This window comes from Panthera uncia, assembly GCF_023721935.1.
Source record: "Panthera uncia isolate 11264 chromosome B3 unlocalized genomic scaffold, Puncia_PCG_1.0 HiC_scaffold_1, whole genome shotgun sequence".
Taxonomy (NCBI): Eukaryota; Metazoa; Chordata; class Mammalia; order Carnivora; family Felidae; genus Panthera; species Panthera uncia.
In genome coordinates, this window is record NW_026057582.1 from 3087810 (window position 1) to 3113018 (window position 25209).

Below are 25209 nucleotides of genomic sequence, written 5' to 3' on the forward strand. Positions count from 1 at the left end.
GGGGGGGGGGGGGGGGGGGGGGGGGGGGGGGGGGGGGCCGTGGGAGTGAGGACAGCCTTCCCTGGGGGGTTGGTGCCCCACCGCCTGGGTCTGGAGTCCTTGCCTTGGAGACCCCCCCTTTTTCCCCTTATGGAGGGGCAGCCAGTCTTCCAGGAGTCAGGCCTGCAGGGCAGTGAGAGCCTAGTGTGTGGTGAGGACGGAGGTGGGGGGGGACCTCCATTTCCCCCAGGCGTGACCTGTGAGGGGTTAAGAAGGGGTGCCTCCAGCCTTCCTCCAATGTGGGGAGGGGTGGGGGCCGGTGGGCGCTGGGCCATCTCTGCCCAGGGTCAGGGTCAGGGTCAGGGTGGGAGGGTGGCCCGGGCTGACCCTGCTTTGCCCTCACACATGAAACAGCTTGGTGGACATGTTCCCCTCCCCCTGCAAACCCACAGGAAAATTCTAGGACACCTGGGAATTACCCTGGGGTTCGTCTGCAAAGCTACACAGGATTTCTCCAAAATGTTATCTTAACCCGTAATTTCCTCGAGGGCAACCTGATTTAAAATAAGAAATAAAATCCCGAGGTCCTGTGCTCCAGGACCAGGAATTCTGTGAATTCCTTCAGTCTGAATAGCTGTTCTTATTTTGGCCGTAGAACTTGGTGATCTCATGGATTCTGATACAAGCCCAGGTGCTTTGGGGAGGTTGACTCACAGATACAAGGTAAAGTGAGAATTGGCTTCATCTGAAACGTTTGTGTCCTCCCCCTCCCCTCCCCCCTTTAAAGCTTGGTCAACATTGTCTGGAATGGGAATTGAGATTTTTTTTTTTTTAAGTAATCTTGGTGCTTAACGTGAGGCTTGCACTCATGACCCCAAGAGCAAGAGTCGCATGCTTCATGGACTGAGCCAGCCAGGTGCCCTGGAGTTACAAGTTTTCGCCTTTTTTTCAGTTGGCATAAGGAATGTGAAAAAAAAAAATCCACTGTCTTTCCTTTTTATTACAGCTTGGAATAATTGCACGAAAAAGTGGCGAAAATAATATCAAGTCTGGTAGGAAGGTGTCCATCATAAAATCTAACACTGAGGGAGGGGAAAAGGGAAAAAAAAACCAACCCCGGGGCACCTGGGTGACTCAGCTGGTTGAGCGTCTTGATCTTGCGGTTTGTGAGTTCAAGCCCTGCATTGGGCTCGCTGCTGTCAGTGCAGGGCTTGCTTGGGATCCTCTGTCCCCCTCTTTCTCTGCCCCCCCCCCGCCCCCCCTCCCAGTTGCACTCTCTCAAAAATAAGTAAATATTGAGCATAACCGCTCAGTCGGTTAAGCGTCCGACTTCGGTTCAGGTCAGGATCTCACCATCCATGAGTTCGAGCCCCGCGTCGGGCTCTGTGCTGACAGCTCGAAGCCTGGAGCCTGCTTTGGATTCTGTGTCTCCCTCTCTCTCTGCCGCTCCCCTGCTCATGCTCTGTCTCTTCCTGTCTCAAAAATCAATCATTTAAAAAAGTTAAAAAAAGGGCGCCTGGGTGGTTCAGTCAGTTAAGCGGCCGACTTCGGCTCAGGTCATGATCTCGCGGTCCGTGAGTTCAAGCCCCGCATCAGGCTCTGTGCTGACAGCTCGGAGCCTGGAGCCTGTTTCAGATTCTGTGTCTCCTCTCTGACCCTCCCCCATTCATGCTCTGTCTCTCTCTGTCTCAAAAATAAATAAAAATAAACGTTAAAAAAAAGTTTAAAAAAACATTAAAAAAAGAACACCTCTGTGATTTGTGTACCAAAGTACAGACCCTCATGCCCCCACCCCCCACCCCATCATTTAAAGGGTAGGACCTGCAGGTAGGTAAGGAGGATAATTTTCAGTCTCTGACTTCACTTTCTTTTTTTTAAATTCTTTTGTTATTAAAAATTTTTTTTCAAATATTTTTGAGAGAGGGGAGGGGGACAGAGGATCTGAAGCAGGCTCTGTGCTGACCGCAGAGAGCCTAGTGCGGGGCTCGAACTCCCCAACGATCATGACCTGGGTTGAAGTCGGACCCTTAACCAACTGAGCCACCCAGAGACTCCTCTGACTGCACTTGAGACTATTACACTTGAGTGAATATTTCCTGAGCACTGACCCTGGCCCAGGGACTTGTGTATGGAGATAACGAAGCTACGCCTAACAGGCATGTGTCTAAAGGACGTAGAGTGTGGGGGCCGCCTGAGGGGCTTGGTCGGTTAAGTGTCCAGCTCATGGTTTTGGCTCAGGTCACGGTCTCATGGGCTCTGCTAAAAACATGGAGCCTGCCTGGGATTCTTTCTCTCCCTCTCTGTGCCCCTCCCCCACCAAAATAAATAAATAAATGTAGAAAAAAGGGACATAGAGTGTGTGTATGTGTATGTTTTGGGGGTAGTGGTGTTTATACTCTGAAGAGCAACCCTCAACAGCTTCCTGCTCTCCCAGGTTCCTGGGCCAGGAAGGGGGGCTCAGATGTTTGGAGTCTGGACCGGATCTTAGTTTCTTTCAAGCAGGTAGAAAATGAAGGCAGAGCTTCCTGTGAAATGATAGACCATGTTACCACTGCCTATCTGCACCCGAATAAAGCCAATCTGCCTAGAAACCACTTTGGGGATGGGGCACCTGGGTGGCTAGGTTGATTAAGCATCTGACTTCGGCCCAGGTCATGATCTCACAGTTTGTGGGTTCGAGCCCCACAACAGGCCCTGTGCTGGCAGTTCAGAGCCTGGAACCTGCTTCGGATTCTGTCTCCCTCTCTCTCTGCTCCTCCCCTACTCATGCTCTGTCTCTCTCTGTCTCTCAAATATAAATAAACATTAAAAAAAATAATCACTTTTGGGGATGTGGAGTTTGAGGATTCTTTCAGAACAAATTTTATTGCAAGGAAAGGGTGCCTGTTCTTGAACTAGAACTGTTGATATTAATGAATATTGTTAAGAGATAACTTAAAAATTTTTAAACGTTTATTTATTTTTGAGAGAGAGAGAGAGACAGAGCGTGAACGGGGTGAGGTCAGAGCGAGAGGGAGACACAGAATTTCAAGCAGGCTCCAGGCTCAAGCTATTAGCCCAGAGCCCGACGCAGGGCTCGAAACCACAAAGAATGAGATTGTGACCTGAGCCAAAGTTGGACGCTTTACCGACTGAGCCACCCACATGCCCCAAGAGACAACTTTTATTATTTTTGATTTATTTATTTATTTATTTAATTTTTTTTTTTTTTTTAACGTTTATTTATTTTTGAGAGAGACAGAGCATGAACGGGGGAGGGTCAGAGAGAGGGAGACACAGAATCTGAAACAGGCTCCAGGCTCCGGGCTGTCAGCACCGAGCCCCACGCGGGGCTCGAACTCACAGATGGCGAGATCATGACCTGAGCCAAAGTCAGCCGCTTAACCGTTGACTGAGCCACCCAGGCGCCCTGAGAGACAACTTTTAAAATGTGCTTTTCCTTTAAAGCAGAAAAGCAAAATTTACTTCAGTACTGAGATCAACTTAGTGGCCAACTTAGAACAAACCCGGTCCGAATTCTGATGACCCCACTGTGCCTCTTGATGGTGGTGGATGAGGCCTCACTGTAATTTTTCCTCCTTTTTCCTACATCTTGAGAGTACACTCGCGGAACTCCTCTTGGCCGAAAGATCATCTTGCGTGTGTTCTGTTCCTCCTTCTTGCAGACCGGCGTGTCTGCCCGTAGGCCCCCCGCTTGGGAGCTGGCTGTCTGGACCTCACCTTGCGTTTGTAGCCCCTGCTCCTGGACTCCAGGCAGGAACCATCAGACCCAGCTTCATTCAGCTAGGGAGTGGGCCTGACCCCCCAGGGCCACGCTTCCTGGACGTGGCTCCAGGGGCGGAGTGACAAGGGGCTCGGGACAGGTCCCATGGAGCTTGAAGCTAAGGTTAAGGAGTCCTGGGCCTGGACCGCCCCCTCTCCTGCCCCCCCTCCCAGAGGAGGTCACCCTAGTCTCTGGGGCTTTGGATTGTTTGGGGGAGGTCTTGGCCCATCATTTTTTTTCTTCTTCCTGCCTTGTTGGCCAGCATTTAACCTTGTGATTAGAAAAATGTAAAAATGGCTCTTCATTCATTCATTCATTCATTAAAAAATTTTTATTTATTTAAAAATTTTAAAATGTTTATTTTTGAGAGAGAGCACAGGCAGGGGAGGGGCAGAGAGAGAGGGAGACAGAGAATCCGAAGCAGGCTCCAGGCTCCAAGCTGTCAGCACAGAGCCCGACACGGGGCTCGAACCCACAAACCTCGAGATCATGACCTGGGCCGAAGTCGGCCGCTCAACCGACTGAGCCGCCCAGCCACCCCTTTGCTCTTTATTATCCAGTGTTTTATTAGTACACTAAAACGTTCTATTTATAAAGCAAAAATTGTAAAGCTTTGTTAGGAAAATTGGCCAAGCGTTCAATTTGTAGCACATGTCAAATTACCACGTTGACTCTTAGCCATCTGGCAGTTGGCAAATGGGAGCTGCTGTCTGGCCTGGGACAGGGTGGCAGGTCTTAGTGGGTGGTGGTGTCAGTGTAGCTACACTGGAGACCTCAGAAGCAGGGACACCTCTTGGAGGAAAATGCACCGCTGGGCGCCGGGGGGCTCAGTCAGTTGAGCGGCCGACTCCGGCTCAGGTCATGATCTCACGGTTCCTGAGTTCAGGCCCCACGTGAGGCTCTGTGCTGACGGCTCGGAGCCTGGAGCCTGCTTCGGATTCTGGGTCTCCCTCTCTCTCTGCCCCTCCCCTGCTAGCTCTCTGTCTCTCAAAAATAAATAAACATTAAAATAAATTTTAAAAAGTAAAATTGTCCATGACCACCGGATATTTAAAAATATGCGCTTGGCCGGGGACGTAGCGGATGAGGGGGTCTGTGGGACGTGCACGCACACAGGCCTCCAGGAAGTACCTGTTGAGCATCGGCCCCGTGGTCAGTGCTGTGCCAGGCTCTGGGGACACGGCTGTGGACGGAGAAGCAAAAAGTCCAGGTGACGGAGTTCGAGTCGGTTGAAAGGGGCTGCCGATCCCAGAGAGAGAGCAGGAGGGCACGGAGATTGCCAGAGTGACCGGGACCAGGGAGAAAAATGCAGTGGTGGGTGTTGTGCGCCTGCGTGAGAAGAGGCGGCGTGAGCGGGAGGTTGGGATGTGAGCTGGGGGGCCTCTAGCGAGGCCTCGTGGGAGGGGGGCCTCAGCGGAAAGACGGGTTCGAAGCGAGGGGCTCAGCCCGTGAGGGGGGACCGCCAGCCGTGGAGGGGTGGACAAGCGGAGCTGGGAGGGACCGGGAGGCCGCAGGGGGCAGGAGGGATACTGTGTGATGCCAGCCAAGCTCTAACAGCGTGGCTCTGGGGCGAGAACGTGGGGAGAAGCAATGGGATTCTGGGCTCATCTGGAAGCTGGCTGATGAACGGGACGCGGGGTTTGGAAGGCAACGGGTCGGGGCGACGGGAAGACTGTAGCTTGAGCAGCAAGATCGGCAGAGCGGCCTGTGCCGAGCCTGGAGGGCTGCGGTGGGGCAGGTTCGGGGAAGGTCAGCCGGCTGACCTTGGACAAATAAGTTGGGAGAACCTGTCAGAGATCCCGGCGAGGCCCGGACGTGCGGAGCCGGGAGGTGGAGACCAGGGTCACCAGAGGCGGGGGTGGGGCCTCGGGGCCAGGGACGTGGGTGCAGGTGCTCGTGCGTGCACGCGAGTGGGCGCGTGTGGCTGGGCAGATGCAGGGTGGGCAGCGGCACTGAGGGTTAGAGCTTAACACCCAGGACTCGCTCGAAGGTAGGGATTTGGTGGCTCTCAGGGCAGAGGTGATGACTTCTCAACTCTTCATCAGATTTTCAAACATGCAGCCCAAGGGGACGGGCTGACGTTCTCGCAGCTTCCCGGCGGGAAGGCCTTTTTTAGGACAAGCCCAGCACTGTCAGCCTGCCTTAGGCCTCACGTGCTCCCCTGAAATCATGAGCTTCCCCCACCCCCGGGAGCTGTGGGGGGACAGGCAGCGGCAGCCCTTGAGGTAAAGGGCCGAGCCTCATAGCCCTTACACCCTGTGGACAGATCACGAGATAGAGTCCTGCCCCGCCACGTGGACAAGTGCGTAGAAAGGAGCCCGCGTGGGGGCGCCTGGGTGGCTCGGTCAGTTGAGCGGCTGACTCTTGATTCCGGCTCAGGTCGTGATCCCAGGGTCGAGATTGAGCCCCACCCACATCGGGCTCCCCACTGAGCGTGGAACCTGCTTAAGATTCTCTCCTTTCTCTCTCTGCCCCTCCCCCACGTTTCTTTCTGTCTCTCTCTCTCTCTCTCTCTCAATAAATATGTAGACATTAAAAAAAAAAAAAAAAAGCCTGCATGTGGATCCACTCTGCACGTCCTGGGGACGCACAGGGTGGCCCACAGTCAGCATCTGGGGGACCTCGTGTATTTATTGTATAATGTTTAATGGTGGTTGTTTTTTTTTTAACCACGTGCATGAAATACCTTTTCGTTAAAAAGTACGTAAGAAGCCCTTTAACACGGTGCCAACCAGCTGGTCTAGAAAACGTGGGGTTGGCACTGACCCTGGCCTGTACCTCCGTCAGAGAAAGCGAGGAGGAAAGAGGGGTCTGGTTCCTCTACTTGTTATAATTTCACTTTTTTCGTACTTTTATCTGCACTTGGCCTGGAGAGAGCACTGAGAAACAGGACGTGTTCCTTCGGAGTTCAAAGTTACGTTGCTTTGGACATGTCACAGGGACACGGGAGTCAACGGAACGAGTTCCGGCCAAAACGGGACTAAATCGCGTAGCATGTATGTAGTTATTATTTTTAAATGTTTTAGTTTTTTCAGTAATCTCTACGCTGAACGTGGGGCCGGAACTCACAACCCCGAGACCAAGAGTCACATACTCTTGCACCCCAAAAATGAAGTCGTGTTTATTATAACCCAAGTGTAAAATAAGCGTGAACCCACACTGCCACGGGTGGTTAAGTAAATCGATAAGCAGGTAGAAAAATCTCCCACGCGGAGGGAGCTCCGTAGACGCTCCCTGTCTGTGCGGGGGCATAAATCTCCAGTCGTTGAGTGTGGTGGCCGGCGTGACCGTGTCCCAGGAGGGCCGGGAGGGAGAAACCCGACAGGTGCCGTGCCAGCCAGGTGGCCACGGCGAGGTCCCCTGTAAAACTTGATGGTGACACCCGTGCGATGAGGGCACTGCCCCTCTGTGGGCGGCCTCCCCAAATCCACAGTCCTAGTGATTTCGGAAGAAAAACGTCAGCCGCATCCCAGTGGGGGGACATCTTACAAGACGGTCCTCAGAACCGTCCAGGTCATCAAAAGCGAGGAGAGCCTGAGGCGCTGTCACAGCCGAGAGGGGCCTAAGAGGATGTGGCCACTGAGTGGAATGTAGTGTCCTGGGTGGGACCCGGGGGCAGAAATAGGAGGCGAGGAGAAAACTAATGACATCTGAAGGAAGTCCAGACGGACTTCAGTTAATAAAGAAATTGATTTTTTAAAAATATTTAACATTTATTTTTGAGAGGCAGAGCATGAGCAGGGGAGGGGGAGAGAGAGAGAGAGAGATACAGAATCTGAAGCAGGCTCCAGGCTCCGAGCTGTTTGTTAGCACAGAGCCCAACACGGGGCTCGAACTCACCAACTGCGAGACCATGACCCGAGCTGAAGTCGGACGCTCAACCGACGGAGCCACCCAGACGCCCCTTAAAGAAATTGATTTTTGCTGGGAACCGTTCTAGCCTTGAAGATGCTAATGTGCTTGTGCTCTAGGGTCTGTTTTTATCCTTTCCTGTTCCTCTGACCTTGGCCCGGAACTGGTGTGCCACGGAGCCCACTTTGGGAAGCGGGAGGTAGGCGTGCGCGTGGTGACTGTGGCGCCTCCCCTCAGGGCCTGGCGGTGCCTTCCCGCAAGGACTCTTGAAAGCGAGGGACATGAGACTCCGCGGAGGTAGGTTTGCAGCCCCTCGTGCTCTTGGTAAGTTGTTTTGTTTTTTGCTGTTCTCGCTCTTCTTTGGGTGCCTGTTGTTTTTTTAAAAAGTTGTTTTTTTAACAACCTCACACTTGGGAAAAGCTCTCGGACTCGGGTGGGTCAGTCCCCATCCCGGGCTCACGTTCTTCATCTGTTAAAGGGGGAAGACATTTGAGCTGAGTGGGTGCCCCCCCTCAACAGTCTAGAACTTTCAGTGTCCATGAATGTGTGACATTTCCTTTTTTTTCCCCTAGATTTATCTGTGCTTTATTTCAAAAGAAATTGAAATTGTTGATAGTAGTTAGCGTAATAAAAATGAAAGCCTCAAAGAATATATTTTCCTCGTAAAATAAGATATTCTTTTTTTTGTTTCTTTTTTTTTAAATATGAAATTTATTGTCAAATTGGTTTCCATACTGAATGTGTGACATTTCCAATGAGCTTGTTAAGACCGAGCTTCTCGGGGCAAAGGGGCTTTCCCCTCACAGAGGCGAAGCCCACGGGCTACACTCCCCGCCGCCAGCTGCCCGCGGGTTCCCTAAAACGCTTTCGGAAAACTGTAGATCTGTCTTGGGGAGGTCGCACCCACGGTGAAACCCAGCCCCGTTGGGACGCAGCTCTGACTCTGACAAATGCGTCCTACAGAGCGACCGCCATCACAGCCAAGGCACACAGTCCCACAGCTCCGGAAGGTTCCCTCTTGCCCTATTGCGGCCAAGCCCTCACCCGCCCCCAGCAACCAGTGACCTGTGCTTCGTCCCTGTGAACTTGATGTTTTGTAGCGAAGTGAAAAGCACCCCCTGAGCGGCCCCGGCCATGGCTGGTCTGAGGTCCGGCCGGCCCGCCTGCATCAGGGCAGCGTTTGCTAGCACCAGGGCCGGCTTCCAGAAGAGGTGGAGGAACAGACCCCGTCGCTTCAAGGTGATCTCCTGCTCGCCGCCCCCTCCCCTCCTAGTGGACATGGGGGCAGGGCGGGGAGGGTGGGAGACCCCGTGTGCCCCAGACCAGGAACCCTTGCTCTGGGCCCGTACCCTCTGTGGAAATGGTATTCTCAGCGGTTCTTGGTAACATCTTTACGGGGCTTCTCTTCTCAAGAGCAGGGGTGTTCAATCTCCTGTCCTTTGGGAGTCTGTCTATTGATGAGAAAAAGCAAGAGCTGCTTTCTCCCAGCAGCCTGGGATTAGCAAGGAGGGTTCTAGAATATCTGGTGCCAGCCCCGGGTTCTTCGAGGGACCCTGAGCAAGCAAGGCCTGGCTGTTGTCTGGGCCTCATCTGTAAAGGAAGGGGTTAGGACGGATGGTCTCGTATCTTCCATGATCTTCTGGCTTTGGGTTTAGAATAAGTTCCAGGGTTCTCTCTCCCCGATTAAATCCAGCTGCTGAATTCGCCCTCTTGCCACATTCCTGGTTCTACTCTTCCTATTCATGGCGGCCCACGTTTGCATTTTAGTCCCTCAGACCAGGGAAGTCCTTCTCGTCCACCCCGGGGGCCGCCATCCGCCGAGTGTCCGGTGTGGCGGGAGCCGCGGGCGTGGGTTCTCTCTGCCCCTTGCTCTTGAACGCTGAGCTGCTGTCCGCCTGCCTTCATCGAAAGGATTACCGTCTGTCTTTGTCTCTTTAAATTTCCCCAGGCCAATCACAAAAAGAATCACATGGACTTAATTGAAGGTATCTGGAGAGAGGTAGGTGGTAGAATGGGCCAGCAGCCTCACTTAGAGGACGGTGGAGCCCTCCCCGAATCCAAGTCCCCAGAACCAGCCACGGGCCGACCCTTCAAGGAGGCCTTTGCAAGGAGAGTGGTTTGGGACCTGCTGTGTGTGCCCTTTTCTGGTTAAGAATGGAGTTACTATATTTGAGGAGGAGCTTCACTTTGATATTTAAATGGATGTTTCCTTTTTTTTCTCCCCCCCTCCCAAAACATTAAAGTAAGAAAAAGACTCAAAGTAGTTTCCCCTGGAAGATTGACAAGGCCATAAGTTTGAGTAATTGCAATCTCAAAATTAATTAATCTCTACCCCCGGCATGGGGCTCGAACTCACATCCTGGAGATCAAGAGTGGCACATTCTACCGGCTGGGGTAGATTAAATTCAATCGAAATTAAAATCAATCTCCATGATCAGTTCGGGGATGGTGAATATTTGGTCTCATGGTGCTTTGAGGCACCAGGTCATGCTGTCCTGCCGTTCTGACCCAAACCATTCTAGCCAGGGGATAAACGTCCTATCCCGGCATCCCCTGGTTTCTAAGTATGGATGCTGTTGGCTGATTTGCAGGCCGAGACCGTTAGCCTCCCCCACACGGGTACCCCCTCGGGCCTGGGCCTTGAGGCCATCGTGGGGGGGTCCCACGATGCCGACTTTGTGAACTCCCAACAGTTCTGAGCGGTCTCTGAATCTGAAATGATTACCGTTGCCTACAGACTATGCTGTTAGCTATTTTTATTCCCTGTTTTGGGGACTCCGTAACAGCGTTGACTGTCCACAGAAGAAATGAGCTCTCTCGGGAGGTTTTCACCACCCAGGTGAGATGACCCCACGGGGGTCCCTGCATTGGCTCAGCCCCGGGGCCTTTTCTCAGGGTGTGACTGAAGCCCCGTGCGTGGTCAGTGAGAGGGGAACACCTCACCGGTCCCCACGGGGCCCTGGCGTAGCTGGGAGGGGGGGTGGTCAGCGCGGCGCTGGGAGTTACCAGGGGTGCAGCTCCCCACTGTCAGCGGGGGAAGTGACGACGGTCAGTCGCGGGGCCTTAGACTTTCCTGGAGACCCTTGCTGCCAGAGCCGCTTCGGCAGGAGGGTAAAAAGCTAGAGTAAGGAATAGGAAATTCGGGTACGAGGTCAGGTCAGAAATAGGAAATTCGGGTCAAGGAATTCGGGTACGAGGTTGGGTACACGCAGTGGAGCCGTGTGATAAGGGATCCAGAGAGTTCCAAGGCCCCCTGAGCCAGCGGTCACAAAGAGGCGGCCAGCTGCTGACCTGCACATGTGGCCTTTGAGGACAGAGCACGGGCACCTTTGAAAACCGTGACCACTGGACTTAAATGCTCATCTCAACCTCTTTGGGCCGCCTTGGACAGCCCTTCGTGCGGGGGTGGTGGGTGGTGAGGGGCACGTGTCTGCACCCCTTGGTCAGGGAGCCTGAGGGAGGCAGGCCAGGAACAGGACTCTGGGAGGAAGTGAGCTCAGACAGCGCCCTCCCGGGCCCCTGGTGGTGTGGACCGGCCTGTGCACGGCACTGGGATAAGGGCTTTCAGTTATGGGGCTCAGATTGGGCCCCCAGTGATGGTGGACCCTCAGGCCTTTTGGATGCTATGGGGTATCTGTCTAATGCATTTTTTATTTAAAAAAAATTTTTTAATGTTTATTTTTCAGAGAAAGCGAGCGAGCAGGGGAGGGGCAAAGAGAGAGGGACACAGAATCTGAAGCAGGTGCCAGGCTCTGAGCTGTCAGCACAGAGCCTGACATGGGGCTTGAACCCACGAACTGTGAGATCATGACCTGAGCTGAAGTCAGATGCTTAACTGACTGAGCCACCCGGGCGCCCCAATTTTTTATTTTTTTAATGTTTATTTTTGAGAGTGAGTGCCAGCTGGGGAGGGGCAGAGAGAGAGGGGGACAGAGGATTCCAAGCAGGCTCCGTGCTGTCAGCACAGACCCCAAGGCAGGGCTCAAACCTGTGAACCGAGAGATCATGATCTGGGCCAAAGTCAGATGCTTAACCGGCTGAGCCACCCAGGTGCCCCTATTACTTATTTTTTTTTTAAGTTTATTTATTTTGAGAGAGAGATCGAGTAGGGAAGGGGCAGAGAGAGGGAGAGACAAAGTCCCTCAGCGCAGAGCCCGACGCGGTGCTCGAACTCAAACTGTGAGATCATGACCTGGGCCAAAATCGAGTCGGACGCTTAACTGATGGAGCCACCCGGGTGCCCATCTAATGCATGTTTAACAATTGCAAGGCAGATATGCAAAATTTGCCACCATCAGTGATGGAAAGAGGAACTTCTGCGCGTGAGAAGTGTGTGGTGCTTTACCCTGGTAGAAATTGCTAATTGGCTCAGACAGAAATAAACGATGTCGTCAGTTTTTAGATCCTTACGACGGCCAGTCTTCGGAAGATACCCCCAGCCATTCTGTCTACGGTCTCAGCACCTGTTGTCCGGGCGACGTGACCTGTATTGTGCCTTCACACGCACCGAAGTCCAGGAGTCCAGGAGAGGTCCGCGTAGAAGATCCTCTCTCCTCAAAAATCCCAGACCGCCTCCTCAAAGCTGCCAGCTGGGGCCCTGCGTTCCCGGAGGCCGACGACGTGGACATGTGGCCTGTCGAGGCCAGCCGCCCTGAGGCGCCAGGGTGGCCAGCCGGGCCGTCCGGAGCCCCAGAGGACCGGAGAATGACGGAGGAGGGGTGGCCCAGGGCAGCCGGTCCCCTCCTCCCTGCTGCGGAGCCCTCTGAGCCTGGCAGACACACGCAGGGCAGGACCAGAGGGTCCCGGCCGCCTCCCAGACTTGGGAGTGAGAAGGACAAGGGGCCCGAGCTCATCCTCTTCAAGAGGAAACTGGAACTCTTACTCGCAGAGCCCGAGAAAAGGAAGAGGAAGAAGCAGTATGTGGCCTAGACCGAGGTGAGCGGAGTTGGCTCGGGAAGGAGGTGCCCGTTGGCCAAAGCCAACGCTGACGGACTCGTATCAATGGAACACTTGCCCTTGGTGTGTCTTAAACAATGCACACCTGGGTGCCCACCTGTTTGCTTACAAACGGGTTTCCGGTGGAGGAAAGGTCCTGTGTGGCCCTCGTGGAACCCGCTTCCCGAGTCCGAGCATTTCTTGACTTTTACTAAATATTTATGCGTCGGTGGAACAATTTTTTTAAAAAACCCGAATTCGTGGTACCCGTTGTTCTCCTCCCTGCTGGCGCATCTGCTGAGGGGGGTGGGGGATGGGGTGGACAGAGGAGGGGCTCTGGGGGTTGCTGACACAACAAGGTAAGGATATTTAGGATGACACACCGGTGGATTCTGGTGTGAACTGCCCACCCGGCACCCTGACCAGCTGCCTCCGGTGTCCCCGTTTCTGTTCCTCTGTCACTGTTCACAAAGGGTTTTCTGAGCAGTTGGTTTTGGCTGTTGACACCGTCATGGTCTTGACGTGTTTTTTTAAATTTAATTTATAAATGTTTATTTTTGAGGGACCGGGGCAGAGAGAGAAGGAGACAGAATCTGAAGCAGGGTCCGGACTCTGAGCTGTCGGCACAGAGCCTGACGTGGGGCTCAAACCCATGAACTGCGAGATCATGACCTGAGCCAACGTCGGACGCTTAACCGACTGAGCCACTCAGGCGCCCCCTTCTTGACGTGCCACTTAAAAACAATGGGGTGGCAGTGGCTCTTTTATGGCTCTCTTACCCTTTCCCAGTTTCTGGGCGTTTGCTCACTGAGCCTTTTCTTCCCCAGCAGGCATGAACTGAGCACAACAAGCCTGGCGCCAGTGCCGGGTGGCCGCTGCCCACACGCCCCGGGACCCCCAGGACCGTGCTGTTCCCAAGTGCCAATAAAGGGAAGCCCGAGGAGAAGAGCGCTCGTTCCTGCGGGTGGGCGGGGCGCCGGGGTGCGAGGTGGGTAACGGGGGGCCGGCCCGGGCACAGGCGCGCCGCTGTCCCGGCTCCGGGGCCCTCTGGCCTGTGTGCCAGCGCTGCTCGCTAAGGAGGAGTAGCGCCGTGGCCACTCTTCGGCCCGACCCTCCCGACTGGACGGTGAGCGGGTGGTCCCAGAGGTGGGGTTTCCCCCCCCACCGAGGCCCCCACAGGCCGGGCTTGCAGTGGGGTGAGGCTCAGAGGCCCTGGGGCCCAGGACGGTCACACTGGGCTTTCGGGGGCAGCAGGCGTCCAGTAGGCGCAGCGGCTACCGCTCAGGGCTGGCGTCCGGTCCTCCCTGTTCAGGAACTTGCTCTGTGCCGGGAGGGCACGGCTGCTCTCGTGCTTGGGACCGTCACCTGTGTGTGCTGGGTGGGCAGAGGAGGTAGGCGGGACAGACGCCCATGGCGGCCTTTCTGTGGGCTCCCCTCATCCGTCCTTGGGCCTGGTCCCAGCCTATAGCCCTGTTCGGGAATACCGCTGCAGAAAAACTAAGAAACCTTATTTATCGGTTCAGAGAAGAACATTTAAAATGGACCTCAATTTTCAATCAAATAGAACTTTGGACTGCAAGGCGGCTTTCCCAGGATCCCTGATAGACCATTCCAGAACCGGGTGGGGAGGAGACTGGTTGCCAAGCCCTGGGGATGTTTGGAGCCTGGCAGTTGCCCAGAAGAGGTCGGGGCGGTGTCCGGGGCAGGCGCCTAGGCACCCACTCAGACCCGGCTCCTTACCCGGCTGGTGGTTGAGCCCTGCTCATGGGGGGGGCCCGGCAGCAAGAATAGGCTTTTGTCATGGCGGGGGGGGCTGTGCTCAGGCTCAGCTGGTCGCTGATCAACCCTAGGAGCTGCCATAAGGCACTCAACCCAGTTTCACAAGGAGCCCACATGCATCACGTCCGGTGTGAACGGCGAGCAGTTGGGAACCAGCTGCTTCCCTGGGGCGTTTGGGGGTAGACACGGGATGGGTGGAGGCTGGCTGGGGGCGTCGGCACCCTCACGTGACACAGAAACCACCCGAGGGGTCGTGAGCAGGCCCAAGCCTGCAGGGTGCTAAGTCGGGATGGCCAGAACTGCTCTAGGCACGGGGAGTTGTTTTGGTGTCTGCAAAGGGCCCCCACTTTCCACGCCGGGAGGAGAGGGGGACAGAAGAGGCGAGAGCTGGATCGCGCTTAGTGTTTTATTCCCGAGCAAACCAGGCTACGGACCCTCCCAAGCACACAACCGAGTCCTTCCTCTTCCCGCCGTCCCGTCCCTCAGCCTCCAGTCCGCTTCCTCCAACCTCGAACTGACGACTTTCCTGTGACAAGTCCGCTCCTTCTGAACGGTTTAATGACGAAGAAACGTTAAATAGTTACTACAGAAAAGGGACCAGGAGTCGGGTTTCACTCCGTGCAGAGGACGGCGACGCCACGCTCGTAGAAGCTACGTGGATCCTCCTTGGTGGCGATCTCAAAATCGACCGTGAAGATGAGGTCCGCACGGGTGAAGTTCAGGTAGACGGGCAGGGTCACCTGGGGGGGAGGGCAGGGCCTTACTGCCAGCTTCGGGAGAGGCAGGACACCGCGGGCACGGTGGACAGTGGCCCTGGTGATGGGGCGGCTTGCCTCTGCGTGGCCCTGGGGTCCTAGTGACGAGCTGGCCCCGGGGGAAGGGGGGCGATGGCTGCACCTGATCACTCGCGGCTGTGCGCACGGCCCCTGCCAACCCCAGGACAGGAAGGGGCCGCTTACCACGTTAGCCTTTCTCTCTGCGTTGGTCTGCTTGAGCCAGCGCAGCTGCGTCAGGGGGAGGACCGTGGAGATGGCGTGGGACAGCGACAGCTTGTTGTTATTGCACGTGGCCCCCTGGAGCTTCAATCCTGCGGGGAGAAGTCAGGCCCTGTCACCCGTGGGAAAGGCTGCCCGAATCTGTGACACCGCGCCCGGCCCTGGCGTGCTGCCTCCCGCGACCTCAGACACGGACTGGGAGCCACACCGGCACCCAACCTGGACCCCGACTCACCCGTGACCCCAAAGCTGCAGGCATCGAGGGTGGCACTCTGGGACGTGGTGACGTTGACTTCCAGGCAGAGCTCCTCCAAGGACCAGCTGTTGGCCTGGGCCACGTACTGCCTGGTGGCAGTGATGTAGGCCTCGGGCACGAACAGGCCGCCCAGGCACACGTGGATGTTCTGCGGGAAGGAGGGGCCCCCGTGAGCGGCGAGCACCAGCCACAGGGGATCTGTGCCTGTCCCCGAGCGGTCCCGGGGCTGCCCCTCCCCCGTGCCACTTAGGAGCCGCTCCCCACCTTCAGCTCCTTCGCGCCGCCAGACGCAGCCGCCAGAGAGATGTTCTGTAGCTGTTTGATCCTCTCGCTGAAGTCGGCCACCCACTGGATGACGGTCATGCCCGCGGGCACCGTGTAGTGGGACCAGCTCCGAGGCAAGATCCCTGCGAGCGAGGTGACCCAGGCTCGGTTCTGACATCCCCGGCACAGGTGCTCGGACCTGCCAGAGCTCGCCTGTTTCCCCAGCCGCGCCTGCGCGCGAGCACTCCGCCCGCCCCCTCCCCACACCGTCTCCTGTCCTGGCTGGGCCCGCACCACCTCTGCCCTGCTCAGTCCAGTATGGCTGACGGGGTGTACATGGAGGACCCCAGTGGCCCCAAGGGACACCGCAGCTGCTAACCCCCATCACGGAAGGGGCTGGGCGTCACCGACAGGTCAGGCTCTTGAGACATCTGGGTGTTCGCTCCCTGTATCCTTCACGTCCCCCACTTTTCCTCTGTGGTGGCCACCTTCCTAAAGACGGTAAAGATCTTCGGGAACGTTCAGGGCCCAGCAAGTAGGGAAAACAAATTCTTGGGCCCTTCGAAGCCCGACCCCCAGCTGCCCTCACAGGCAGGTCTGTGCAGATGGCAACGTGTGCGAGGCCGGGCGGGACCTGCCGACGCCGGAGGGCAGCAGCCACCTGGCCCCGGTGCGCCCTGCTCGGTGCCCCGTGAGGCGGACGTGGGGGGCCGGGCCCCGGGGCACGCCGGGAGGGCCAGTACCTTTGACCAGCTCGTTTATGAGCGTGCGCAGGTAGTTGGTCTGCTTCTTCTTCCCTTCACACACTTGGACGACGTCCGCGAGGTCCTGGCGAACGTCCTGAAGTAGCTTAGCCCCCATCTTCACTTCTCTCTCAAAGAACCTGAACAAGGGGTCCTAAAATTGTTCAAAGACACGGGAAGGCCAGGGTGAAGGGGAGAGTCCGGGAGAGGCCCCCTCTCCCGTGGGAGGGAGGCCCGTCCACACCAGGTCCCCTGCGGGGAGCCCGGGAGCTCACGGCTTCGCCTGAGCTCGCCCTGGGCCCGGGCCTCGGGTGAAGCTGGCCGGAAGCCTGCCGCGGGCCGAGCCCTGGAACCGCCGGCCCGGCGTGCGCGGACGGACCACCTCGTAGAGCGCTTCTGGCCGGCTCCACAGGGTCGCCCCCTCTCGCCTGAACCTGAGCCCGGGGGCCCGCTGGGACTACACTGAGCTCCGTCCGTCCAGCCCTCCGGGGCCACAGCCGCCAAGGGGCGGCCCCGCCCACTGCCGGCACCTTGATGTTCTCCACCGTCCGCTTGAGGTGGCTCAGCGTCTGGGGGATGAGGTGCAGCCAGTTGGACGCGGTGGTGTGCAGGGTCCTCATCCAGGCGGGCCGGCCGTCGGACGTGGAGTCCGTCCTGGCCTTCTTCTCCGTCTCGGCGTAGGCCAGGTCATCCTCGTCCTCCAGCATCTGCATCTTCAGCATCTTGCTGATCATGTCCACGCCTGGGCCGCCAGCCCACCGGTGACGGAGGGAGGGGGACGGGAGATCAGAGGAAGAAGGATTTGAATGCAGAGGCCACAGAACACGTCTACCCGTGAGGTACGAGTGAGGACGCGTTTCTGAAGCTCAGAAAGCGGCCGGGCCAAAAGGTGAGGTGGCAGATGCAGTGGAAAGCTGCCGCCACATCCGGTCACGGCTGCTGGGGCTGAACCGGCAGCCTGAGCGCCGAAGACGAGAGCGAGGCTGCTCAAAGACTCGGAGCTCACCGTGAGGCTGGCAGAGCCCCGACCGAGGCTGCAGAGGGGCGGGCTCTGGGGCATGCCAGGCGCCAGCCGGGAAGGCTGCTGCGCTGCTAACTCCGTGTGCCCTGGGCCGTCTGCCCCCCTGCTCCACCTCAAACACCGGCCCCTATCCCGTTAAAGTCTGGCCTCACCCCCGCCCTCACGGGGTCCCGGAGTGCTCGAAGTCCAGTTCCTGAGCGGCACTGAAGGCCGGACCAGAGAGGACAGGCCGGCACGGGCTCCCATGTGGGGTGGGCACCAGCCAAGCCTTCAGGGCTACCTGAAGGTGGGACTGGGTGTGACCAGCAGAAGGCTGGAGTGACGGCGGGAGCTTGTTAGTACAGGGACAGGGAGGGCATTCCGGCCAGCCAGGGTGAGCGACAAATCCTACAAACCAGTCCCGTCATGGGAGCCAAGTAGGGCTCGCAGCGGGTGCCCTGGGTGTTAATACCCTACGTGATCTCATCTCAGTACAGGCTGTCGTACAACAGAGCACTCGGGCCCAACCCTGGACCTGCCAGGACCTGCCCTGCACCGAGGCCTCGAACTTGCACAGCAGGCCAGCGTCTCGTCTCGGTGGCTTACAGGACCTCTGCCACCTCGTGGGGGTGGGGTAGCCTGGCATGCCTTCAAAGTTGTCCTCAGAGAGCAAGCCTGGTAAGTAGGGGTTCTTGTGCAGAGCTGGGGAGATGGCCCGAAGGGAACTGTCTGATCCTGTCCCCTCAGCTAGCTGTGTGAGTTTGGGGAAATCACAAGTTCTTTCTGGGCCCGGTTCCCATAAAGAGAAGTCTGGGTTAGATCAGCTGTTCATAAGGTTGCAGACACAGCAGCTGCCCGGAGGGCTTGTTGGAGCAGGGGGCTGGGCCCCCACTTCCCACTGCGGAGGTCTGAGGCAGGTCCTGAGACTCTGCATTTCTAAGAAATTCCAATGAGGTTAATGCTGCTGAGAACCATACTTTGAAAACCTCTGCGTTAGCTATTTCTTGAATACTCTTGGGAAAAACAGAAAAAAAAAGCTTCTAAGGAGTATCCTAATAAAAACTAACGGTTTTAAAACTTCACATAATACCAGGTGCCTTTTGACTCTTTTAGGCAAAACAGGAGAAATCATGTCTGAATGTAAGCTGATGCCCTAGATGTAACTTCCAGACCTCATTGACCGAAACACCAAGTTTTGTCCAGAACCGAGCCTAGACTGCAGGGGAGGCACCAGCTGGGACCCACTCCAGTTCCCGTGCCTCCCCAGGGACGGAGCCAGGAGGGGCCAGGATCGGAAGGGCCAGCGGAGGGAGGGGGCAGGCCGAGGCCTGAGGCCTGACCTGGTCGGCACAGGGAAGGGGCTGCCCGTGGGGTACCCACCCTGGGTAGTGAGTAGGACTCTCTCCGCGTTGTTGGGCAGGCCCAGCCAGGAGGGCGTCTGCGTGTCGGGGAGCAGCTCCACCCACTGCACGAACTCCTCTCGCCTAGAAAAGCAGCACGTTGGGAAATGCCACCCTGGGTGACGCCGGGGACTGCCGGGCACGGCTGGGGTCTGGACCACAGGAGGTAGGCTTGTACCTGATGCCGTCGGGCATTTGAATGTCTTTGTGCCCGTCGACCTTGCAGGCCAGCTTAAATTCACTATCGAAACTCTTCGTCGTGAACAGACGCTCCAGGAAAGTGTTAAGCAGACGCTGATCGAACTCGTTGTCCACCCGCCCGCCGTAGATGGACTGGGCCATCAAGGTCTTCAGAGCGGACCACGGGATCTTGTCTGGCGAGATGTTCTGCCTGCCCTGTGTGAGGAAAGCTGGGTTTGTGGGGCAGGTCGGAGGGGAACCGGCACACCAGGTCCCTCTGTTGGTGGGGTGAGTCCTTCCTCACACCCACATCGAACACGACCCCCACCGTCGGCCACCACAGCCGTGCGCGCTCCCGAGCGTCCCCTCCCATCTGACACGGCAGCCCGCACTTGCCTTTGCCGTGTCATCCAGCCACGTGTCTACCGTGTCGCAGGCCGACCGCAGGTCAGACTCCCCAAATTCATACTTCTTTGACCACCCCAGGGGTGCGTATCGTAAGCGTTCTTGGATGATGGCGTGGAACCAGGCCAGCAGGAAGTATAAGCGAGCACGCTCATTGGGAGACTGGGTGAGGAAGGTTATCAAAGACGGAATCCTTAGAAAGCAACATCCTTTCCAAGAAAACAGTGCAGCTTCTCTAACAAAGTTTTAAGAAGAGCTTTTTGGGGGAGCCCAGGGGGCTCAGTCCATTGAGCATCCGACTTGGGCTCAGGTCGTGATCTCGCAGTTTGTGGGTTCGAGCCCCACGTCGGGCTCTGTGCTGACAGCTCAGAGCCTGGAGCCTGCTTCCGATTCTGTGTCTCCCTCTCTCTCTGCCCCTCCCCCGCTTGTGCTGTCTCTCTTTCAAAAATAAAAAGAGCTTTTCACCCTGAACCACACTGAACTTTAGGGCTTCTGACGCAGTACCGTTAACACTAATACCGTTGCCAGAAATTAAGTGCTAGTTTTCCTGTTAATTAAGATGTAATCCAATAACGCTGTAAAGATAAATTATTCAACTGTAGAAAATGATACAGAAAACAAATCTAAAATGGTCAGAAAAGGGGGATTATAGCACAAAATGAAATAGTACTTCAGAATTCCTCTCCTCCTGCCCACGAGCTTGGTCTTTGGCGCCTCGGAGGGCACTGCCCAGCCTCAGAGGACCATGGTCAGGAGCGCAGGATTCTCATTTACCCCGGACCTAAATCTGGGCTCTGGTTAGAGCTGCACTGGGGGCGTCTGCTCTCCTGGGAGCCTGGCCGTCACACCCTCACAACAGGACACCGTGCAGGCATACTTTTCAATCTGTTCGCAGGAAGGGAATTTTGCCTACAGTTAAGTAGTACAATTTCCAGGGTTATCAGCCATTCTGGTGTTTCTGGGAGACGTGGGGACCCACTTCCGAATTTGCTGAAGGGACCTGGTCTCCTGGGCTTGTCCGGAGAAAGTGCACCAGGAGAAAGGGACGCTTACCTTGCAAATGCGGGAGACGGGGATGCTGCTGAATGTCCTCAGCATGTTGGCCTTCACCCCCGGGGGTGGCTCGAACACGAAGATGCGGCCTGCGCGGAGCAGGTTCACGGGCACCTGAGGAAGACACTGTTCCTGTCAGTGCCCTGGTTAACTGCGTGCTTCGGCTCTACACACACACACACACACACACACACACCCCCACGATTTCAGGACAGAAAGATGGCAAACCAGCACTCAGAGCAACATGCCGAGCACACACCTTGGGGTTAATCTCCATGGTGAGGAACAGCCGGAAGCAGGCGTGCGGCTGCAGGGAGTGAAGCTTCTTCTCCAGCTGCATCAACCACCCCGGGGCCAGGTGCACGTTCTTCAACATCACCCACCTGCACGAAGCGAGAGCCACAGCTACACTTCACGTTTCCGGTCAGGATTCTTGGGAACCGAGGCTTTTTCAAACAAGACAGGCCTACCTGCCGGACTTGACGGCTGTATTGATGGCTTTATCTGCTTGGTTGAAGCCTTCGGCCGAGCCTGGTGCCAGAAAGCTTAGTGTCAGCACGGCAGGCTTGGACTTCAGTGTCCACCGTGAGTTCTGAGGGGCTTCGGCCCGAAAAACCCACCAAGTGCCCTTACCGATCGCAATTGAAGTGATCTGCGTGTTCTGTTCTGCTGCAAGGTCTTCGACGTGCCCGCTGGCGTCATACCCAGGCACAGAGCACATCAGCACAGGAGTATTCGGCTTTACCTGCAGATGCAGAGGTCGGAACTAAGACCGGGAGTCTGGAGAGGAGAGGCCTGTGGGGCGGGCCTTGCGAAGATTCCCCCGGCCCCAAGGTGCGGGGGCTGGGAGCCGGCCAGGGTGGGAGTCTGTAAGCAGGTATATGGCCCGACAAGATGGCGCCTAGGGGCTGGGGCAGGCGAGGCCCACCCGAGCCTGCTGGGAGCCAGAGCCGCACCTCTGTGTCCACGATGTGAGTCAGGTCAAGAGGCTGCTCCATGATGGACATGAAGGACTCCCCGAGGTTTGTGGAAACAAACATGTGGGCCATGGCCAGCAGGCGATCAGGGCGGAAAGCCTGAATCAGGAGCAGGCGGTGGATGGCGTGCCCGATGGGTGCTGGAACGAGGCATGTGAAGGGTTGCGGGGAGGACACGGCCCAGACTGCCCCGCCGGGACTGGTCTGGCTACAAGTCCCCGCTCGGATGACGGCTCAGAATCATGCCGCCACCTCTGGTCTTCTCTGCCCCAAGGAGAACTGCCACCCTCTCCTGTCTTCAGTGAAGCCCCCGGACACACCTGTGCTCACGTCTACCACATGGGCCTGTGGGCACGGTGGCAGTTACCAACTTCACGTGACTCCACCGCCACCCGTTTGTTGCAGGCAGAACACAGATCCTGAGCCGTCTAGAGAGGATCACAGCCACCGCCAGCCCTGCCCCTGCTGCCCTGTGGCCGTGGAGACCCTGCCCACTGGCCCGAGCCGGGCTAGCACAGGGCCTGGGGCACTACGCTCGGAACTAGCCAATCTCTCCCTTAACGTCGGGCAACGGTCTTCCTACCTGTCTCTCTCGGTCTTTAAGTGAGAGTGGGAACACGAATTAGGACCTGAAGATTTTACACTGAGACACTTATTTTGGGAATTGGCGACCTTCTCGGAGGTATCCCTTCACTCAGGTGGCAAAGCCCGATTTTACATTTGGGTCCAGAACGAAAACACCGGGGAGGCCTTGATGCGGGCTTACTTGAGGGGGCTTCTTCACTCCAGAGGTACGGGACCGTCTGCTCTGGGGAGCTGCTGTCCAACCAGATGCCAAATTGCTGTGGACACAACGGGAGAAGCGTCGCCACGGAGCACAGCCCGTTTTTGTGGGCAGAGAAGTTGGGATGAATACATCAGACGACTGACGTGTGCGCACGACACACGCAATTCCTTACTGCCAACTTCCTGGGAAGAGGCTGGGACGCGTTCAGAACACTCACCTCGTCGGCCTGAACCTTTGCAATCAGATCTTTGAAGGCAGGGAGACAGCTCAACCTCACAACGGCCTCGGCCTGCTCCACGGTCAGGCCCTGGATCTTGGGCGTCGAGCCAGCACTCAGGACGATCTCCTTCCCTCTCAGGAAGTGCTGGAATTCGGCGTCGTAGGTGGGCTCCCTGGGAAGGGGGCAACGAGTTAGCAAGGGTCTCAGATTCACTTCTGCACTCAAAGAGCAGTAATAGCAAAGACTCTTTTTTCCTCTCTTTAAGCCCTTAAGATGCTAGTAGAAAACCTGCAAAATGACAGCGCTCTGCGGGGACAAGTGCAGCAGGGTGGCGGCCTTACCCGATGGTGCCCTTCAGTTTGATTCGGGCCAGCAGCATGGCGAAGGTGATGTGGTCCTGGTGCAGCATGCCTCTGGCCACCCGGTTGAACGCCACCTGGGGACAAGAGCGGGAGACGCTGCCGTCCCCGGAGAACGACCTCCCACCTTCCCTCCCTGGGGACAGGCGAGCGCCGGGCTCTCTACCTGGAAGAGGTCCTTCGTGATGATGGAGAGGCGCTGCGTGTGGTCTGTGATGCCCTTGAGGTTCGGGTTCTCGTACAAGACGTTGTGGTAAATGTCCAGGAAAAACTGGAGGGAGTACTGGTACAGGAAGTGGATCTGAAAGGAAGCAGCGGGCGACGGCCATGAGGCGGGAGGCACAGAGCGAGCGCCGTCCCGCGGGGGTGGCTCCCGCAGTCACCTGCTTCAGGGACTCCATGGTGAAGTAGATGCTGCTGCAGGCGGTGGACAGCGGCAGGTACTGCTGAGACACGGTCTCCACCTCCTGCATGACGATGTCTGTCTCCTCCACTTTCCTCGTCACCTCGGCCGCCTCTCTCTTGAGGTTCTCCAGGGTCGTTATGATGGTGTCGTCGTCCAAGATGCGTCCTTTCACCTCGTTCAGAGCTTGCAGCAGAGACTTCTCGAGCTGGCGTAAACGCAGCTGGAACTCTCCTGAAACGGTCACGACATCCAGAGTCTGCACCACTTGCTTCTTCCAGAAAGAGAACTCCCCTGAGTGTCTGAATAAACCTGACATGTTCTAGAACCTTAATTAAAATTTTAGCCCCAAGGGGTACCTGGGTGGCTCAGTCAGGTCATGAACTCACGGTTTGTGGGATCGAGCCCTGCGTCGATGGTGCAGAGCTGGCTTGGGATTCTCTCTCAAAATGAACTTAAAAACAGTAAAAAAAAGTTCAGCCCCCTCCCCACCACCCCCAGGGGTACCTGGGTGGTTCAGTCTTAAGGTTAAGCGTCTGACTCCTGATTTGGGCTCAAGTCATGATCCCACAGTTTGTGGGTTTGAGCCCGGCATCAAGCCCCTAGCACCGGCTTGGGATTCTCACTCTCTCCCCCCTCTGTCTCAAAAATCAATAAACTTACAAAGAAAGAAAGGAAGTTCAGCCCCCAGCTTGCTCCGAGACTCCCAAAGCTACAGAGCCAGAAACATACCTTGAAGCTTAAGAAGATCGGAACGCTTTTCGTCCACATCAGGCCTTTCTGCCTTAAGTACTTCATTCAAACATTGGCTCTGCAAGCTGCTGCGGGTGACCGTGAAGTTGACAAAGGTAACGCGGGAACACAGGTCTGGAGGAAACTCCACCTGCCACAAGGGTAAGAGAACAGTCCGCTTCGTCACTGGAGCCGCGACACAGAGCGCCGCCACAGATGTGAATCCCAAGTGCCCCGGTCCTTACGGTTGGATCTCGGGTGGACAGGAAGATGACAAATGATGGTGACAAGTCTATATCCTGGTCGCCGAGGGTAATCAGCACTCTCCCCCCGGTTCGCCGAACTTCGCGGTTCAGTACTGGATTCAAAACCGGATCGTAGCTTTCCACATCCTAGACGCACACACAGGAAGTTTCACGGTTGGGGTTTTACAACATGTATCTTCACCCAAATAACAGTGTTTTGATGCTGACCTAACCAGACGAACACACCGCAGAAGCCACCCAGCCTCTTAGACCTCCCCGTCCAGTACGGCAGCCACCAGCACCCGTGGTGACCTGATTTAAATAAAAAATTCAGTTCCTTAAGCGTATTGGCCACACGTGTCTACCAGCATCCTGGATGGCACAAAGCAGAACATTGCCATCAGTGCAGAAAGTTCTAGTGGACGGTGATGACAGATAAACGCTTTTTTTTGATTCCCTTTTTACAGAACAATTGTAAAGGTTTATCTTTTTTCTGGCATTAAAGGAAGTCTTACAAAGGTAAAAAAAACTACCACTGTTCGCATCACGTAATCTAGTTTTGTTCCACACCCACGGCTGGATGCTGCACACACCTGCACCAGAAGGGGGTTCCCGAACCTCAGCGCACTCTCCAGGTTCTTGCGGAAGGCATCGTCTAAGAAGCTGGTGCGCGTGATCTTGCGGTCCTTGTACTCATTCATGATGAATTCCGTGGCCTGGCCAGAGGGGTCGATGATCAGCGGGTACCTGAGGGTGAGGCCACGTGAGTGCAGGCTCGAGGAGCCTACAACAAGACGACGGGAAGGTCGTTCCCACTACTCAAGTGTGGCTTCCAGACAACCGTAACAAATCCTTGATGCTGAAGCCTTCCGGAAGCACTTC

At 56.3% G+C, this 25209-nt stretch overlaps 1 protein-coding gene and 2 long non-coding RNA genes across 7 annotated transcripts in view; 2 read left to right on the forward strand and 1 right to left on the reverse strand.

Annotated features, from left to right (window-relative positions):
• LOC125909157 (uncharacterized) overlaps window positions 1-13475 on the forward strand; it is a 14390-nt gene extending 915 nt beyond the window's left edge. For 2 of the 5 annotated variants that reach the window (XR_007453557.1, XR_007453561.1), the window contains 6 exons: window positions 635-702; window positions 7832-7891; window positions 8558-8833; window positions 9543-9593; window positions 11990-12538; window positions 13372-13475. This is a non-coding gene — a long non-coding RNA (uncharacterized LOC125909157). Of the gene's footprint in view, window positions 1-634; window positions 703-7831; window positions 7919-8557; window positions 8834-9542; window positions 9594-11989; window positions 12539-13356 lie in introns of all 5 variants that reach the window. The other 3 variants (XR_007453560.1, XR_007453559.1, XR_007453558.1) reach the window with 3 other exon arrangements.
• A 1225-nt stretch (window positions 13476-14700) lies between these two features.
• DYNC1H1 (dynein cytoplasmic 1 heavy chain 1) overlaps window positions 14701-25209 on the reverse strand; it is a 77236-nt gene continuing 66727 nt past the window's right edge. Inside the window, exons 57-78 of the mRNA XM_049612128.1 lie at window positions 24921-25074; window positions 24328-24474; window positions 24083-24233; window positions 23331-23584; window positions 23114-23248; window positions 22930-23024; window positions 22586-22760; window positions 22348-22423; window positions 21561-21721; window positions 21238-21349; window positions 21075-21135; window positions 20864-20987; window positions 20605-20718; window positions 19543-19713; window positions 19145-19362; window positions 18947-19050; window positions 17097-17308; window positions 16567-16720; window positions 15824-15966; window positions 15539-15707; window positions 15268-15395; window positions 14701-15048 (exon numbers count right to left, since the gene is read on the reverse strand). Of these exons, the coding sequence (XP_049468085.1) occupies window positions 14920-15048; window positions 15268-15395; window positions 15539-15707; window positions 15824-15966; window positions 16567-16720; window positions 17097-17308; window positions 18947-19050; window positions 19145-19362; window positions 19543-19713; window positions 20605-20718; window positions 20864-20987; window positions 21075-21135; window positions 21238-21349; window positions 21561-21721; window positions 22348-22423; window positions 22586-22760; window positions 22930-23024; window positions 23114-23248; window positions 23331-23584; window positions 24083-24233; window positions 24328-24474; window positions 24921-25074 (3187 nt within the window). The 3' untranslated portion in view covers window positions 14701-14919. The remainder of the gene's footprint in view (window positions 15049-15267; window positions 15396-15538; window positions 15708-15823; window positions 15967-16566; window positions 16721-17096; window positions 17309-18946; window positions 19051-19144; window positions 19363-19542; window positions 19714-20604; window positions 20719-20863; window positions 20988-21074; window positions 21136-21237; window positions 21350-21560; window positions 21722-22347; window positions 22424-22585; window positions 22761-22929; window positions 23025-23113; window positions 23249-23330; window positions 23585-24082; window positions 24234-24327; window positions 24475-24920; window positions 25075-25209) is intronic.
• LOC125909163 (uncharacterized) lies at window positions 17374-20022 on the forward strand. Its single transcript, XR_007453567.1, has 2 exons — window positions 17374-18244; window positions 18680-20022. It is a non-coding gene; the product is annotated as an uncharacterized LOC125909163 (long non-coding RNA).